The sequence below is a fragment of the Scardinius erythrophthalmus genome, assembly GCF_964197995.2.
Source record: "Scardinius erythrophthalmus genome assembly, chromosome: 25".
NCBI lineage: Eukaryota > Metazoa > Chordata > Actinopteri > Cypriniformes > Leuciscidae > Scardinius > Scardinius erythrophthalmus.
The window spans coordinates 8,372,093-8,390,620 of NC_138245.1; the positions used below are offsets into that span (position 1 = coordinate 8,372,093).

The following is an 18,528-nucleotide window of genomic DNA, read 5'->3' on the forward strand; positions in this document are numbered from 1 at the left end:
GAAGCAGCAAGGTCAGAGGTGGTTATGGGGTTTGATTGTGGGTCAGAGAGGTGATTAATAATAGTTTGGATGGCTGCATCCGAAGTTTGGAAAGTTATAATGTCGTCATTGGAAATTTGGGTTGAGATGCTGATTTGGGAGGAGGTGGGGTTTTGCACGGCTTGTGCACGCATGCTTGGAAGAGATCTTGATGCTTGACAAGTTTGTTGTTGGATGTTTTGAACCCATTCTGTTTCCATATTGGTATGTGGCATGTGAAGCTCAGTCGAGCATAGTTTGAGTCAGTACAGATGAGGAGTTCTTTGATGTCGTGAGACACAGCAATTTGGAGGGTGATGAGGATGGCTGCTATTTCTGCATATTGTGATGTGTGAGGGCCCAGTTGGAGCCGTTGTGGTGGGCAAGGGTTGTCGTTGAGCCAGACCACACCTGCTCCCGCCTTGAGGTTACCCTGGTGATTATATGAGCAGCCGTCAACATATGCTGTGGGCATCCCTTGACACACGTTCTCCTCAAAGTATCTGTGGTTTGTTTGTGCTGGTTGTGGAGGTTCTTTAGGTTCAGGTAATGCGTTTGGGGTGTAGTAGGGAGGTTAAGTGACTTTTGACTTCAAGTCATGATGCAAAGGTCCCCTTTGGTATGGAAGTACCTTAGGGCCATAGAAATAAATTTATCCTAAGACACACGTGAGATCACATTTTGTATCTTATATACGCACATTTTTTAAAAATGGACGCCAACCATACTTGAGAGGCCCATATCTTTGCTTCTGTTATAGCTATAATGACAAATTTGGTATCAACGTGTACATTTTTGGGGTCAAGGAGTCCAATAAAATAGGTTCCAAGACTAAAAAACAATAATGTTGTCCTTACCATGACAATTGGAGGTGAAGTATGCATTTTTTTATTAAAAAACACATGCCAAACACACAGTGTTTCGGCGCCAGAGTTTTTTTCCTAAAATGTTCGATTTTGACATCTTAATTTCAAAAGGCTATATCTTAAAAGTGATAAAAGATAGAGACTTTCTGTAAATTAGAGAAATATTAAGGATGACCCAAAGTGTATGTAGGGATTACATTTTCCCATCTAATTTGCATATTATGACGTCATTATGGTGGCGGCCATCTTGGATTATAGAATTTTCATGAAAAGTCACGTTTAAATGATAAAATGATCAAATGCAGCACTTCTTTCCCCCCAAAATGTCCCTCACCTTCTGTATGCTATATTGCACAATACTGAATGCTCAGGTATATAGTAAGTAGTAAACAAACTGTGTAAATCATTACTAATAAATGGTAGAAACAAACCGAATGCAAGTAGCGGTTGGCCTTTTGCTGTAGAGATTTTCTATTTACTACATATAGTAAATCATCCTCATTGGCCAAGTACTCAAAAGCCGGCATTCCCATCAGCTTGCGATAGACTATGCATAATAGCCCCTCTGCCCCGTGTCACACCGTCTCTGCTCCTGCTGGGAGCAGCGCGGCCAGATCTGCCGCGCGCGCCAAGTGTGCACAGCTCGGACTACTGTCATTGTCATTGCGACTCCCCACCCTGCCTCCACGTTGCCCCCTAACTGTCCTATGAAAACTTCAACCTTGTCTAACATACCCAGTGGCATTAGACAAACAAAGTCTCCACCACAATACTGTCGCCGCGATTGTGGAGAGGCACACACGGTAAAAATCTCCCGCCTCGTTCCCCACAACACTAACACGCCTGCTAACATCGCGATGAACACTCCGACCCCGAGAAACATTGTTCCCACCACTGACATTGGGTAAAGGACCATCTAAATTGGGCAAAGGATTCACCGTTTGTGCTTGGTGTAGGGCTATACTTTCACTTTCAGAATCAGGCAGATATTCCCCTTCATAATCAGGGTCCACGAATAGAAGACCCAACACTTCATTGCGGGTAAGCTTTATTGATGCCATTAGATATAATAATAATAATAATAATAATAATAATCTGATGCAAATACTCGCTGACGTTGACAATATTGCTCTGATAAAATGGCTCACTCGCACACTAGCTCCGCTTTTGTTCGCACTGATTCAATGCACTCTAGCTTGAAGATTTTGTATAGAGGCATGACGTTTTTTTGAGTCGCGGATGAAGTATGACATGTCTGCCATCTAATGGAGGGTAGGTTGAACGAAATTTGTCACCCTATTTGACAAAATCGGCCGTTTTATTCAGTGGACTCAGGTGGGACCACCACACCAATCTGCTCCTAGTGACTGATCACTGAATTCGCTATATCTATGCTAAATGTTTTCAAGCGGTCATATGACACACATTCCTCTTTTATGCAATGCGCTCGTCATAGAGGGCTGTCAAGTCAGACATTGCCAGTGATTCCCCTGAGCAACGATAGTCCTCGATGTATTCGAGCAACTCATTGAGGACATGTGCTCTGATGACCTGAGTTGCATTACTTTCAGTTGAGTCACATCCAACAGTTTCTGCTTTTCTATAGAGCCTAGTCAGGCATGCACAATGATAAACAGCATTATAAGCAACCATGTCACCAGCAGCTAGTTCAGCCAATAGATGCCTGTCACCCACCACCTGAGCACATTCTTTCACTTTTCTATCCAAGCCAAGGGTGGCAGCCCTCCTCAGTTCCTTTTTTTTGCCCACTTCACCACAGAAGAGACACAGTTTATCAAATGATTCACATGATGATGTTGAGGGTCTGGGTAAAGCGAGTGTGGTGGACTTGTCACTCATGCGCCATGTTTTTCCTGGACTCACAGACTCTTCATGCTTTTTTCTTTTTCTTGCTCTCTCAACTTTTTGTTTATCAATCGCATTTCTGCAGCTTTTGTGCCACACCATAGGATTTTGAATCATCAGCTGAACTACATCCTGACTACCACCACTAATGTCCACTGTAAACTCAGGCAGATCCCCTAATGCCTTCAGCTCCTGGATGTTATCTAAAGCTTCTTTGTAACATGATTGCCTCTTTCAGGATTGTTTCTCAGTTTGAATGATGAAGAGGGATCTATCCATCCATCCATCCATCCATCTTCTTCCGCTTATCCGGGGCCGGGTCGCGGGGGCAGCAGTCTAAGCAGAGATGCCCAGACTTCCCTCTCTCTAGACACTTCCTCCAGCTCTTCCGGGGGGACACCGAGGCGTTCCCAGGCCAGCCGGGAGACATAGTGACTCCATAGTCTGTCCTAGGTCTTCCCGGGGGTCTCCTCCCAGTGGGACGCGCCCGGAACACCTTCCCGGGAAGGCGTCCAGGAGGCATCCGGAACAGATGCCCGAGCCACCTCAGCTGACCCCTCTCGATGTGGAGGAGCAGCGGCTCTACTCTGAGCTCCTCCCGAGTGACCGAGCTTCTCACCCTATCTCTAAGGGATCGCCCAGCCACCCTGCGGAGAAAGCTCATTTCGGCCGCCTGTATCTGGGATCTTGTCCTTTCGGTCATGACCCAAAGCTCATGACCATAGGTGAGAATAGGAACGTAGATTGACCGGTAAATCGAGAGCTTCGCCTTGCGGCTCAGCTCTTTCTTCACCATGACAGACCAGTACATCGACCGCATTACTGCAAAAGCTGCACCGATCCGTCTGTCAATCTCCCGTTCCATCCATCCCTCACTCGTGAACAAAACCCCAAGATACTTAAACTCCTCCACTTGAGGCAGGAACTCTCCACCAACCTGAAGTGGGCAAGCCACCCTTTTCTGGCCTCGGATTTGGAGGTGTTGATTCTCATCCCAGCCGCTTCACACTCGGCTGCAAACCGTCCCAGTGCATGCTGAAGGTCCTGGTTTGATGAGGCCAACACGACAACATCATCTGCAAAGAGCAGAGACGAAATCGTGTTGTCACCAAACCTGACACCCTCCGGCCCCTGGCAGCGCCTAGAAATTCTGTCCATAAAAATTATGAACAGAACCGGCGACAAAGGGCAGCCCTGCCGGAGTCCAACATGCACCGGGAGTCCCGCAAGCCAACCAGGCCCGATAGGACTCTTTCTTCAGCTTGACGGCATCCCTTACTTCCGGTGTCCACCACCGGGTTCGGGGATTGCCGCCTCGACAGGCACCGGAGACCTTACGGCCACAGCTCAGAGCGGCCGCTTCGACAATGGAGGTGGAGAACATGGTCCACTCGGACTCAATATCTCCAGCCTCCCTCGGGATCCGGTCGAAGCTCCACCGGAGGTGGGAGTTGAAGATCTCTCTGACAGGAGACTCGGTCAAACGTTCCCAGCAGACCCTCACAGTACGCTTGGGTCTGCCGAGTCTGTCCAGCTTCCTCCCCCGCCATCGGATCCAACTCACCACCAGGTGGTGATCAGTTGACAGCTCCACCCCTCTCTTTACCCGAGTGTCCAAGACATACGGCCACAGGTCAGATGAAACGACCACAAAGTCAATCATCGACCTACGGCCTAGGGTGTCCTGGTGCCACATGCACTGATGGACACCCTTATGCTTGAACATGGTGTTCGTTATGGACAAACTGTAACTAGCACAGAAGTCCAATAACTTAACACCGCTCGGGTTCAGATCAGGGGGGCCGTTCCTCCCAATCACGCCCCTCCAGGTGTCACTGCCACTGCCCACGTGGGCATTGAAGTCCCCCAGTAGAACGACGGAGTCCCCAGTTGGAGCACTTTCCAGCACCCCTCCCAGAGACCCCAAGAAGGCCGGGTACTTTGCACTGCCGTTTGGCCCGTAGGCACACACGACAGTGAGAGACCTATCCCCGACCTGAAGGCGCAGGGAAACGACCCTCTCGTTCACCGGGGTGAACTCCAACACATGGCGGCTGAGCTGGGGGGCTATAAGCAAACCCACACCAGCCCGCCACCTCTCACCATGGGCAACTCCAGAGTGGTGAAGAGTCCATCCTCTCTCGAGGAGTGTGGTTCCAGAGCCCAAGCCGTGCGTAGAGGTGATCCCGACTATCTCTAGTCGGAACCTCTCAACCTCACGCACAATCTCAGGCTCCTTCCCCGCCAGCGAGGTGGCGTTCCACGTCCCTAGAGCTAGCTTCCGTGTCCAGGGATCGGGTTGTCGAGGCCCCCGCCTTCGACTGCCGCCCGATCATCTCAGCACTGACCCCCTTACGGTCCCTCCTGCAGGTGGTGAGCCCACGCCGGGAAGGCGGCCCCACGTCGCTCCTTCGGGTTGAGCCCGGCCGGACCCCGTGGGGGGAGGCCCGGCCACCAGGCGCTCGCATACGAGCCCCAACCCCGGGCCTGGCTCCAGGGTGGGGCCCCGGCTGCGCCATACCGTGCGACGTCATGGTCCTCGGTTTAAGAGGGATCTAATGTTTTTTCAATCTTTAGGGCGGACTGACATAGGAAGCATAAACTCCAGTCACGGCATTCCATTATGGCTAATCTGAAAAAAGAAATGAAGTTGCTTTAACATCATAAGAGAGATAATATGAGTATTAACAAGCATTCGCAAAAGTAAAAAAATATCAAATAATGAAGCTAACTAACTAGCTAGCAACATGTAGGCTATGTGCTTGCTTCAATAAAAATGACACTAACTAGTGACTAGCTAGTTATGATGAAGCTAACTAGTTACTAGCGACCTAGTTATAATGAAGCTAACTAGTTACTAGCTAGCTAGTTACTAGTTATCTAACATTAAAAGCATTTTTCTATTTAATGAGGAAGTCATACGAACCTCAAAGTGTTTACCTGTCACCTCTGACCTTCAACAGCTGTCACAGCTCCTGGTGCATATAGGATGTGTTGTTGCAGGAACTGATTTGCTATAGGCTATTCCTGACTGGTCGAAATCTCATGCTACTTAGGACAAATGTAATGTACAGAAGTAGCTGCACTGCTTAAATACAAAATTAAAGTTTTTGAAGGAAAAGATAAGTAAAGTCACTCTGATGACACAATTTTTATGTGAAATGTGCATATTTACCCCCAATTGTCATGGTATGGGAAAATGTTTTGTTTTTTTAAACTTCAAACCAATTTTATTGGATTTCTTGACCCCAAAAATGTACACTTTGACACCAAATTTGTCATTATAGTGATAACAGAAGCAAAGATATGGGCTCTAGAGTATTTTCGGCACATTGGCGGCCATTTTTGAAAAAACCTGTTTATTTCTGATACAAAGTGTGATCTCACTTGTGTCTTAGGATAAATTTATTTGTATGACCCTAAGGTACTTCCATACCAAAGACGACCTTTGCATCATGACTTGAAGTCAAAGGCCTATTTTTTGGGCTTAACCTCCCTACTAGTGTCGTCGGAGCAGTTTTGACAGGCTGCCAGTCCATTGCCTAAGGATGATTTGTGGTTTTGGGCATAGCGTGCTTCGATGTCACGTCCTTGGAGTGTCATCAGCCATGTGGCTATGCGAGCATTGGTGACCATGCCGTCTCTGATTCTCTGGCTGTTAAGGAAAGTTACAGGTTGGTGGCATGTCTCTATGATGACCTTTTGGGCACCAATGTAGTTTGAGAAATGTTGAATGGCCCACACTGTGCAGAGCAAGGCCTTTTCGCAGTCTGAGTATGTGGACTCTGGTGGAAGCAGCGTCTTGCTAGCATAGGCGACCACTCGCTTATCTCTGTCATGGAGTTGGTATAGGCCCGCACTGAGACATTGGCTGGAGAATCCGGCTTCCAGGTAAAATTCTTTCCCTGGGTCAGGGTAGGCCAGACATGGGGCAGAGCAGAGGCGTTGTTTTAGCTCACTCATGGCCTGGTCTTGAGCTTCTGACCACACAAATGGTTGGTCCTTCTTGAGAAGGGAAGTGAGTGGACGTGCAATGTCTGAGTAGTTCTCGATAAATTGTTGTGAGTAATTGCATACGCCTAAGAAGCTGCGAAGTTCTGACACATTAGTGGGCGTTTTGATGCTCTGAATTGCTTGGGTGCGGCTCGACTGTGGCTCGATACCTTGAGGTCCGATGCGCAAGCCCACATAGTTTAATTTGGTTTTACACCACTGTCCTTTGTGGAGAGCAATCTTAGCTCCTGCATTTGTTAGTTGGTTCAGAACATGATCTATCTCCTTCAGATGATCAGCGACATTGGTACTCTTTATGAGTACATCGTCCACATAGATAAGGTTGCCTCTGGTTCGTGCATCAGGGCATGCTTTGTTGAGGAAGATATTGAATTCTGCTGGTGAATTGGCATACCCGAAGGGGCACCGGGTGAAGGTGTATTGTCGGTTCCCAAAGGTGAATGCCAGTTTGTGTTGGTCCTCTGGGTGCACAGGAATTGTCCAGAATCCTGAAGCGACGTCCAGAGTTGAAAGAATTGTTGCACCTTTGATTTTTGGAATTTCTTGGTCCAGCTGTGTCATGGGCCATCGTGATAAGGGCGTTGGTGTTGGTTCAACTTACGATAGTCTATGGTGGGCCTCCATTTGCCGTTGGGTTTCAGGACTGGCCATATGGGGGCTGAATAGGTGCTGTTGCAAGGACGGATGACTCCATTTTTCAACATTGAGTCGATGATTTCCTGCACGGGCTCATATGATGCAATGGGAATTTTGTACTGCCTTACAAAAGTTGGTGGCGCACTTGGGTGCGTCGGTATGCGTACCGTGTGGATGTTGGTGAGTCCACAGTCCAAAGAGTCTTTTGCAAAGGAGTCTTTGTACTTATACAGGACTTTGTGAAGTTCCTGCCGGTCAGTGTCATTGTGGAGGGCGTCTGCCTCGTTCAGAATTTGTTGGAGCTGAGCATTGAACCCTGCTAACGGCTCTTCCACTGTAGGGTTGTCGGAGAGGCCCTTGACTGTGGTGATTACCAGTTCGTTTGGTTCTGTCACAGGTTGTGTTGAGATGGTGTACACAGCGAGATGTGCGTCATCCGTAAGTTCTGATCTGCAGACGTTTTCTTGGGACACTGGCAGGATGGAGGTGATGGCAATGGTTTTGAGGGGTGCTGTGAAAACTCTGTGGTCAATGCTTTCTTCTGGCAGTAAGTGAGCTGGTATGGGGCCTATGACAGGTACAGAGAGCTCAAAGTCATGGAATGTTTGGCTGATGAGCCATCCAAGGTGACTTGCTCTGGGGATCTTGATGTCGTTGGCGGTACAGTTGTTGAACAGTACATACACAGCACGAGATGACACTTCCATGAGAGGTGTGGCTTCTAGAGTTAGTCCCAGTTTTCAGCAGTTCTGGGAAGGCTCAAAGAAGCCCAGATTGTGGTTGAGGTTTTGGCCAGGTCGCATGTTGAGGCGGACACTGACACTCTTGGTGTAGGCAGGTATCGTTACCTCCTGTTCATTGGCTGTGGCACATACTTCTGGTATGGTTTGCCCAGATTGGAGATTCTTGAGGTTGACTGAAGTGCTTATTTGGCGAGACAAGGGAGCCCATATAACTTCGTTCAAAGTGTCCACGTAGGTATTGATTCTGACCATAATGTCTGCTCCGATGTAGATATTGTGTGGCAGGTCGGGGACAACAAGGAAGTAGTGACTCAGGTGTCTGTCGTTCCAGCACACGTCTAAGGCACAGACAGTCTTAGAGGTAATCATGGTTAAGGAGCATGGATTCAGAGGGAAGCGGTTATGCTTGGTGGCATGTGGCAGTTCAGGCTTGTCTTTCTTTAAGGCTCTGAAGAGCTTCAGGCTGATGGCTGAGTTTTCTGCCCATAGGGCTAGCACAGCGTCAGGTACTGTCATGCCTTGAATGTTTATACCTGTCATCAGTCGAAAGCCATTTGAGTCTGGTTCTGTGGTTTTGACTGCGCACAGAAGAGAAGTTTGACTCTTGCCATGTGGCACCAAGTTTGAGACTTGCCTTGGTCTTGGGCTTGTGTTTTCGCTCAGTGAGCTGGAACCAGTGTCTGTGACTTGACATTGCGCTTCTGTGGAGCATTGTGAGTGAAAGGGAAGGGGCTCCCGAGCTTGGGCCCATATCTTTAGTTGCTTAAAGTCTATTAAGGGCTCAAAGCGATTCAGCAGGTCTTTGCCGATGAGAAGAGGGTATGTGTTCAACGGCGAGATGTACACAGGGTGTATAAGGCTCATTGGTCCGACGGTCAGGTGGATTGGGGCCACCTGCTCCAACCGCAGTCCCGTGTGGGAATAGGCTTGAACGTTAAAGTGCACACTTTTGAAGTCTGAGGGTTCCACTGGTTCTTTTGGTTCTTTCTTGAATTTCTTCTAAGAGCTGAGTGGACATTAGGGTGATGTCGGCTCCCGTGTCTACCAGGGCCTCTAGTTTGACATGGTGTTCTAGTGTGATGGAGAGATAGAACTTCCTGGCCACACCTTTCTCGATGAGGTCACCCAGAAGTTGAGGAACTGGAGTTTGGGTTGAGACAGGTAGAGTGTTGTGGTTTGTTTGCTGTTGCTCGCAGGGGTGACAGACAACCAAGATGGCGCTTTCTGGTACTTGAGTGGTTCCATCCTCCTCTGGTTGTTGGAGGTTTCCGTGGTATGAGTTGACATGTGTCGGATCAGGTTCTGAATATGTTGCTAGGCATTCAGGTTCAGTCTCTTGTTTTCTTGACAATGGGGTTATGGCAGCTTGACTTGTCGTGTTTTGAGGGTTGTGAGTGTGAGAGAGATGGTTATTGCTCTGGTTGATGTGTACCAGGTGGTCGCTGTTCCCTTGCTTTGCCTCTAGTCACGCTGAGTCTGACTTGTCTTTCTTTTCCCATTTCCTGTCCTCTTCATTGTGTTTGAAGAATTATTTCATGAACATCTGCATCATTTCTTGTAAACTGATACCTGGTGCAGTCTGTTGTTCTTGTGTGGACTCAGTGTGGGGTTGGTCTGATTGATGCCTGAGTGGATTTTGTCGTCGACCCCTTGGGCTAGTTGTTCCTGGGGGCGTGTGTCGCTTTCCTTTAGACGTCCAGTTGGCCTCCCATGAACCTTTTCCTCTTGAGTTTCTGTACGACCGTGTCTGGTTCCATGAATTATCCCAGCGGTTTCCGTGCGGCCATGACTGGTCCCATGATTTCTCCCAGTGGTGTCCAGATGCGTGTGGCGTGTCTCGTTGCTTGTGCCAGTGATTGTTTGGTTGTTTGGGTCTGACACTGTCATGAGAGTCCCGTTCTTTTCTGAAAGATGATTGTCTTTGTTCTTTAGATGGCAGCTTGGTGCTTTCGTGATGCTGGGTGCCCTCTAGGGCTAATCCTTGATGTTGAGTATTGAAATCACAAACTGCTGGTGGTTTGGTTCCCTTTTCTGAGGCCATCTTTTGTTTGCCATAGGCTTTGTGGGCCAAATCCCTCAACTGTTGTGTAGTCATTGTGCGAGGACAGGCCATGACGCCTAGGTGGTGGCTTACTCCAGGGTGGAGGTTTCTCAGAAAGAGGGTTTTGAAGTTCAAGTCCTCCTCCATGTCAGGTTCATTACGTGCACCAAAGTACGCTCGTCTGAGTCTGTTGTAAAAGGCTTGGGGTGTCTCATGCCAGCCTTGTTTGGTTTCTAGGGCGGCCACCAGTCCTTGGTCTGCCTCTGGGTCTGCAAATTCTTTAATTAGGGCTTCTTGGAGGAGGTGGAAGTCTGACTTGGTGTGTGTAGGCTGTCTATCCAAGAAACTTCGCACCTCAGGACTGGATGTTGTTCGAAGCAAATAGAGTCTGTCTCTGTCTGTCACGTTGGATCTCATTTCCAAGTGGAATTCGATATCTTGCAGGTAGGCCTGGACATCTTGACTTCCTGCCACATTTGGGGTGAATTTGTTGATGTTCCTGGCCAGTTTGTCAAGTTCTTTGAGTTCCAGGCCATGTGCAGCTTCATAGTCGGTTCGGAGAGGCCCCCTTCTCTTGTCAGCAGGGTAGCGCTCCTCCATGACAGCTGGATAGGGCTTTGGTGGTGATTCTTCACTTCTTCTTTGATGTGGCAGTCCTAGGATAGGGGACGCAGCTCTGCTGGGCAGGGGTGAGACCAGAGGACGCCTTGTCCTGGTTGGCTCAGGGTGCAGCTCATAAGCATGCTTGAGTTCTTCTCTGATTGAGTCGGATTCTTCTTTTACGTAGTCGAGCTGTTGAGTCAAGTCGCTGATCTGATTTCGTGACCTTTCAAGATGGTTTTCAAGGGCCTTTATTCGACTGTTCTTGTCTCTGAAGTCAGCCTTGGCTTTTTCCAGTAGCTGCTCTGCATACTGTAACTTGTTGGCCAGATCATCTTGGGCAGCCTTAGCTTGTTCTAATTCTCTGTTGGTGGTTGTCAATGTTTCTTGAAGCCTTTCGATTTCCTCTTTGGCGCCTGGCTCCACCTCGTCGGACCCTTCCTGTTGGTCCTGTGCTTCCAGTTCTAACTGCTTGATGCGTTGTTTTGTGCGAGTGAGCTGCTCCTGGAGGTGAGCTTCTTGCTCATCGCTCAGCTTGAGTGAGGCTATCAGCGTGTGACTCAGGGAACCAGTGATCTTTGCTATCTCTTTGTGGTTGTAGCTGCGTGTTGGATCCTGTGTCGTGATGTCAGAGATGTTGGCATCCAGTTGTTCTTGCGTGTGCTGTCGTAGGTTGTCGGCAGCCTGGGGCAAGAGGTTGCATGTCACGATACTTAACCAGTTCTCTAAGTCTTCCCAGTGGGTGGTGTGATCATCAGTGCGAGACATGTTGGCACAAGGTAGGGAAACCTGGAAAAGAGACTGGCACAGATCTGTGAAAGTGTGTGTGAGCTAAGTATGTGATGGGTGGTTAAGTGTGGTTTGCTGGAACTGTGGGCCTCCTTTGACGTGTACTGCTACTCGTAGTCTTTGTGGGAGAAAATAGTGCATACAGCTTGGAGGATACAGCTGAGAGGAGGGAGAGTGAGCAAAGACCAGACAAAGCAAGGTGATATTCATAGACAGTAGATAGCAATCAGGGCTGTGAAACAAAGAACTAAAAACACAATAGTAATATTCTCAAGGAAGGGAAGAATTTTTTTTTGTAAATAATTCAATAGAGATACTTCAATGAAGATCAAATTGAAAGGTACCTGGAATCTCTTAATTCCGTGTATTATTGTTGTTATATCTTCTTCCTGGTAGAAGGAAAGTGTTAACGACGATAATCGTGCTCCTTATAGGATCGACACCATACACCTGTTATGGTGTATTCTTTTTATACACTATGTCATGGTAGAAGAGAGAAGAGCAGAAAAGACAAGGAAGGAGTTAACTGCAAGTGAGGGAAGGGATACTGACTCAATTAGCATGTTGATCTAGTTGACCAATAGTTATGCTATGGTTATATGCTAATCCACTAACCCTTGCTGCGATTAACCCCCTGGGGTCGGCTATCGCGCTTGTTTTTTTCCTTACGAGTGCAAAAAAAATATATATATATATATATTTTTTATCTTATATGCTTGTGTTATACATCAATCGATCCTGTTTAGTGTTTTTTTTTTTGTGTATGCTCATAATAAAAACAAAGTGTTGTGCTTTTCGCCAAATAAAGAAAAATAAACATGATGCGAGTTCTGCCTACTCTCAGTCAGTGAAGTCAATTCTGAAACGCGTCCGAAAATGAACTGTAACTCAGCAAATACTCAGTCAAACAGGCATACAGACACACAGGCATGAAGCTTGAATTCTCTTCTTTTAAATGAAGTAATTTTTATAAAAAACAAATATTCTCAGTTCATGTAATCTGTAAGAAAATAGCGAGATGTCAGTCGTTCTCATCTCATCTAATTACTTGTAATGTGACTCCGCCCTCGGAGAGCGCGCGCTATTCAAACGCAAATGACTGAGGCAATCCATGCAAACTGTGAACGCCCCCATATCAGCTCGAGAAAACAAGTTGAATCAGATCATTGTAGCCTACTTGTTTACACCGTCTCGCAGCGCTGTGAGGAATAATAATAATGGAAAATGTACCTCAGAAGTGCGGGTATATCGAGGAGCGAGCTGAGGAGTGCTGTAGTAAGTTTTTTTCCTTCTCACGTGAATCGGGTTTCTGTTTATGAATGAATGAACGGCAGAGATGCGCGCTGTTTACCACAGCTCGCAAAAAGACAGTTTAAATTTAAATCGTGTGTGTGAATGAATGATGATGTTTTAGCAAACTGTATTGCTATACTGAGATGAGTAAAAATCGACTGAAATATGTTGAAATAAAGTGTCTAGGTTTTGACATAAATGCAAATATAAATGTAATTTTACAAAATATTATCGATTTTCAAATACTGCTGTATTGAATGAACAGCTTTTAGCAAACTCTATTGCTATACTGAGATGAGGAAAAATATAAAAAATTATCAAAAATAAAGTCATCAAATAATACGTTTTGTATACTTTAGTTTTTAAAAAGAAAGATTACACTTGAATTGTTGTTGTAATTGTAACCTTTTTAATAAAAAAATATATATTTATAAGGTAGATGTAAACAAGTAAATATATTTTTTTTCTTTAAATAATTTGTGTTGTGTTTTATTAGTGACAAATTTGGGGAGAGGTACTCGGTTACTAATGTAACCTCGGTTCTCTCTAGAAGAGGGAACGAGTATTGCGTAAGAAGCTTACGCATCGGGAAAGTCTTCTTTCTTCGAGATCTGAAGCCAAAAAATTATCCTTAATTTTGTATTCATTGTCAACGCAGTGCAGCAGCCGACAGACCTAGGCAGGCTGTATAAGCGTGCTCATTGGCTGCTCGGCGGCAACTGCTTAAGCCTATCAGTGAGCGGTCTGAACGCGGCAACCAATGAGGGCGCTTCGTGCCCTCCACACACTTCTAACCGTCAGAATGGGTGTGGCCAGCGTGTATATATTCAGTGCTCACAGGCTAAAATTCTGGTTTTCGCAGTCTGAAGCGCAAAAAGCTCGTGGCGCGACACGGCAGGTTACGCAATACTCGTTCCCTCTTCTAGAGAGAACTGAGGTTACGTTAGTAACCGAGTACGTTCTCTTACGAGAGGTTCTCTCGTATTGCGTAAGAAGCTTACGCATCGGGAACCCCTTGTCAACGCCGTGTGCGCCGAGCATCCAGCCCATGAATCCCAGGGAAACCGGGGAAAACACTCTGCTGGGAAATGTGGCCGGTCGGAGAGACGGGCCAGCGCAGTACAAGCACTTCATGCAGCATATGAAATAGAGCGGCCCGGCCGGTCTATAAGCATATAACAGTACAAACAGTAGGGCCGGCAGAGCGAGCCCATACAGTACATAAGCACTCATAAGGGTAGGAGAAGAACGACATAGTCGGTCTCACATGAAGAGAAAAATTCCCGCGCGACAGAGAGGAATACGGGCGGCCAGCAGCGCGGGCCAGCACCGATAACAGTGCGTAACGGGAAATAGGAAACAGAGCGGATCAGCCGGTCTGAGTCAAACACTTCACCCTGAGTAAAGTACCAGAATAGCGCCAGCATATGAACGTAGTCTGCACACGAGAACTGGGCAGAGCATACATGTCACTTATACTGACAATATTTTTGCCTGTAGGGCAGGAACTTCCAGGTTATAAAACCTCACGAATGTTGACGGGGAGGCCCAGCCCGCCGCCATACAAATATCGTGGATAGAAATTCCGCTGGACCAGGCCCACGACAGGGCTAACAGGTAGCGCGTGCAAATCACCCACTCGTTTGACTGAAGACAGAGCTATCAGAAAAACGGTTTTAAGTGACAGATACTTTAGATCCACGGATTCAAGCGGTTCAAAGGGAAAAGCCTTTAGGGCCGCCAGGACCAAGGACAGATCCCACGAAGGAACCGAGGGGGGCCGCGGGGGATTCATCCGTCTAGCTCCTCTGAAGAAGCGGATAATGAGCTCATTCCTTCCCATTGCCCGGCCGCGCGTCGTCTCAGCGAACAATAGAATAGACCCCTTCTGACAGGTCAACGGGTATCCGTTGATCACCCATGCATGCAGCGACCAGCGCTCTGGATGGGGATGCCAGATCGATCCACCGGCTTGGGAGAGGAGATCCTTTCTCACCGGGATCGGCCATGGGGGTGAGTGCGACAGCCTCACTACCTCTGGGTACCAAGTTTGGTTTTCCCAGCGTGGGGCTATAAGAAGCACTGAGTGGTGCGTTTCTCTGATCCTCGAAATGACCTGTGGCAACGGGGAGATTGGAGGAAAAGCATACAGCGGGAGGCTGGGCCATGTCTGGGACAGCGCGTCCTCGCTCTTCGAATAAAACTTCGGGCATTGAGCATTGTCTTTTGACGCAAAGAGGACGATTTCCGCTCTGCCGAATAGGCGCCAGAGAAACTGGACTGTCTGGGGGTGCAGGGACCATTCTCCCGGGGGAATGTTGTCCCTGGACAGAATGTCTGGATCGACATTCAGGTGGCCCGGCACGTGCGCGGGTCTCAGCGAGCGCAGCGAGCGGTAAGCCCACACGAGAAGGCGTTCTGTCAGCCTGCACAGATTCCTGGATCTGACACCGCCCTGTCGGTTCACATAGGATACCACTGACATTTTGTCCGAGCGGACTGGCACATGGTGATCCTGTATGAATGGGAGGAAGCGCCTGAGCGCGTTCTCGACCGCTATCATCTCCAAACAGTTTATATGGAGGCATTTTTCCTGGTCTGACCATAGGCCAAAAACCGGCTTGCCCTCGAACAGAGCGCCCCAGCCTGAGGTGGAAGCGTCTGTCGAGATAACTTTGCGGTGTGAGATAGCTCCCATTGTCACTCCCCGCTGGTACCAGTCGGCCGCTAACCAGGGCTTCAGTGCTGAAACGCAGCTCTGAGTCACTCTGATGCGGATACCGCCGGAAGCCCATGCTCTGTGAGGCACTCGGGCATTCAGCCAGCGTTGTAGCGGGCGCATTCGTAAAAGACCCAGCCGAAGCACTGCTGCGGCTGAGGCCATACAACCCAGTAACCTCTGAAATGTTTTGAGAGGTACGGTGCTGCCCGGCCGGAAGGACGCGGCCAGGCGTCGAATGCAGCGCGCGCGCTGTGTCGACAGGCGGGCCGTCATCGCTACAGTGTCCAGATCCAAACCCAGAAAAGAGGTTGATTGACTGGGCACCAGCGAGCTCTTGGTCCAAAGACAGGCCGAACGGCAGGACGGTGTAATGATATACCTGACCGTCGAAGGCGAATCTCAAGAATGGCCTGTGACGGGGTATTATCTGGATCTGAAAGTACGCGTCTTTTAGATCGAGAGATATAAACCAGTCCCTCGGGCGAATTTGCGCGAGAATTTGTCTGGTTGTGAGCATTTTGAACGGTCTTCTCATAAGAGCCTTGTTCAAACGTCTCAGATCCAAAATTGGTCTGAGAGCTCCGTCCTTCTTGGGAACGAGGAAATAACGGCTGTAAAAGCCCAACTCGCTCATGGAAGGGGAAACCGGTTCTATAGCCCTTTTGCACAGAAGTGTAGCTATTTCTGCTCGAAGTAGATGTGCTACTTCCCCATTCACTCTGGTCTCGATAGAGGGAGAGTACGGGTATCTATCACATTCGCCTCATCTCCTGACGCGGCGGCGGCGCGGGCGAGAGCCAGCGGTTGAGCGGCCGGGAGGGAGAGTGCGAGAGAGAGCTCGAGGGAGAGGTTCCGGCGAGCTCCTCAGTCACAACAGTCTCCAGTGGTCGCTGCGAGCGGCGCTTCTTATTGCGCGGCCCGGCAGGGACAGGCGGAGCGACAGCTTGGTCGAAAGCTTCAAGTCGAGCCCGCAGGGTCGACATTGAAAGCTCTTCGCACTCGGGGCAGCCGCCCGTAGAGAGTGCGGTGGCGGCGTGCCCGCGGCCCAGGCGGAGAGCGCAGAAGAGGTGGCGGTCTCCGTTGCTGAGCGGGGCGCGGCACGAGCCGCAGGAAAAACGAGGCGTTTTTACAAAAACGCCTCGTGCTCTTTTAGAATACACACAGTAACAGTAAAATGTAAAGGATATGTCGCCGGATAGCATAGCAGGCACGGATGGCTGAAGGCGGCGAAGACGGCCGGCTTCTTCAGGCGCTGTCCTAAGCTTGCTGGTCGCTGGATTCAACGGCGGCGGCTCTCAAGATCCAGCGATGCGAAGAGCTTCGCTGAAGACAAGAAAATCAGAATTTAAGCCTGTGAGCACTGAATATATACACGCTGGCCACACCCATTCTGACGGTTAGAAGGGTGTGGAGGGCGCGAAGCGCCCTCATTGGTTGCCGTGTTCAGAGCGCTCACTGATAGGCTTAAGCAGTTGCCGCCGAGCAGCCAATGAGCACGCTTATACAGCCTGCCTAGGTCTGTCGGCTGCTGCACTGCGTTGACAATGAATACAAAATTAAGGATAATTTTTTGGCTTCAGATCTCGAAGAAAGAAGACTTTCCCGATGCGTAAGCTTCTTACGCAATACGAGAGAACCTCTCATAAGAGAACTGAAAATACAGTATGAGAATTAACTGCACAATTACTAGACATGTTTACCTTGGATATTATACAATTTGCAAGCACAATTTGTGAAAAATAAAAATAAAAATTGCGATGCCTCCAACTGTGAACCAATTTGGTAGTGTATATATATATATATATATGTGTGTCTGTATATATATGAAGAGTTCAGATGCAAAAGCCTCTAAATGCCATCTGAAATTTTCTTCTAGAATGATCATTTTTATGAAGCTTGTATATTTAAGTTAGCTATAGGTGACACACCTGAATGAATGGCTCATTAAGTATGCAGGGGCATTGTCTCATCAGGTGTGAACTACTAAATATGCATGATCGTTTACGCCCCATCCGCATATTGGCTTTCCAAAATAAAAGTGTTTCGCAAAACTTAAATCAATGTATCGTTTTATGTGAATGATTAGGCAGGATGATTTCCACATCATTTTGAAGAAAAAACTCTAGGCGACGACAGAGTTAGTTTTTTCAGAGTTAGTTTTTTTAAGTTTTTTCAATAACCATGCATAAACATTATTCTCTCAAAAATGAAAACATGTACATACATGTGGCTCAAATATTATGGTAGTCCTGTTTGTGCTAAATAGAGTGTAATTTTTTTTTGCCATTGATATGTTTATAAGCAACTGAAAAAAGCACAAATGTCAGGGCATGTCAGAACATCTCAAGGACCCCAAAAACACCCCAGACCCCAGAGGGTTAAAGGCTGCACACCTAAATAAAACAATGTCAAAAGGGAGTTGTTTCCACTTTATCATTTAAATCGCAGAGTGTTTTATCTATACATTTATGTCAATAAATATATACATACATTACTGCTCCCACTGAAGATAGGAGAAGGGAAAATGGAGCGGAAGGGAAAACAATACTGGCAATAGGAGATTTTGAAAACAAAATTAATTAAAAATAAAAGAAAAAGAAAAGAAAAATAAAATAAAATTAATGTAAAATTAAAAGTAAATAAACAAAATTTTAATTATTGTTGTCTCTTTATTTAAAACAAATGAACGATGAAGTTCCTCGTTATTTATTTAAAAGAAATGAGACTAACAGTGTAATCCAAGCGTTAATAATAATTAACATGCAAAGGAACCGCCCATGACGGTACAGAATAAGAGAGAAAACAAATGAAAATGGGAAATAAACAATAAGACAGAGTAAATAAATAAAGTAAAATAAAGGAATAAAAAAAATTATGAAAAAAAATAATAATAATAAAATAATACAAAAATAAAGAAAAATAAAGAAAAATAAAATGGCT

At 47.2% G+C, this 18,528-nt stretch overlaps 1 protein-coding gene across 1 annotated transcript in view; it reads right to left on the reverse strand.

Moving 5' to 3' along the window:
* Nucleotides 1-493, reverse strand: part of LOC308685345 (bone morphogenetic protein 7-like) — a gene marked incomplete at its 5' end in the record, with an annotated part of 11,057 nt that extends 10,564 nt beyond the window's left edge. Inside the window, one exon of the mRNA XM_081357047.1 lies at nucleotides 289-493. Within this exon, the coding sequence (XP_081213173.1) occupies nucleotides 289-493 (205 nt within the window). The remainder of the gene's footprint in view (nucleotides 1-288) is intronic.
* Nucleotides 494-18,528: the final 18,035 nt, after the last annotated feature.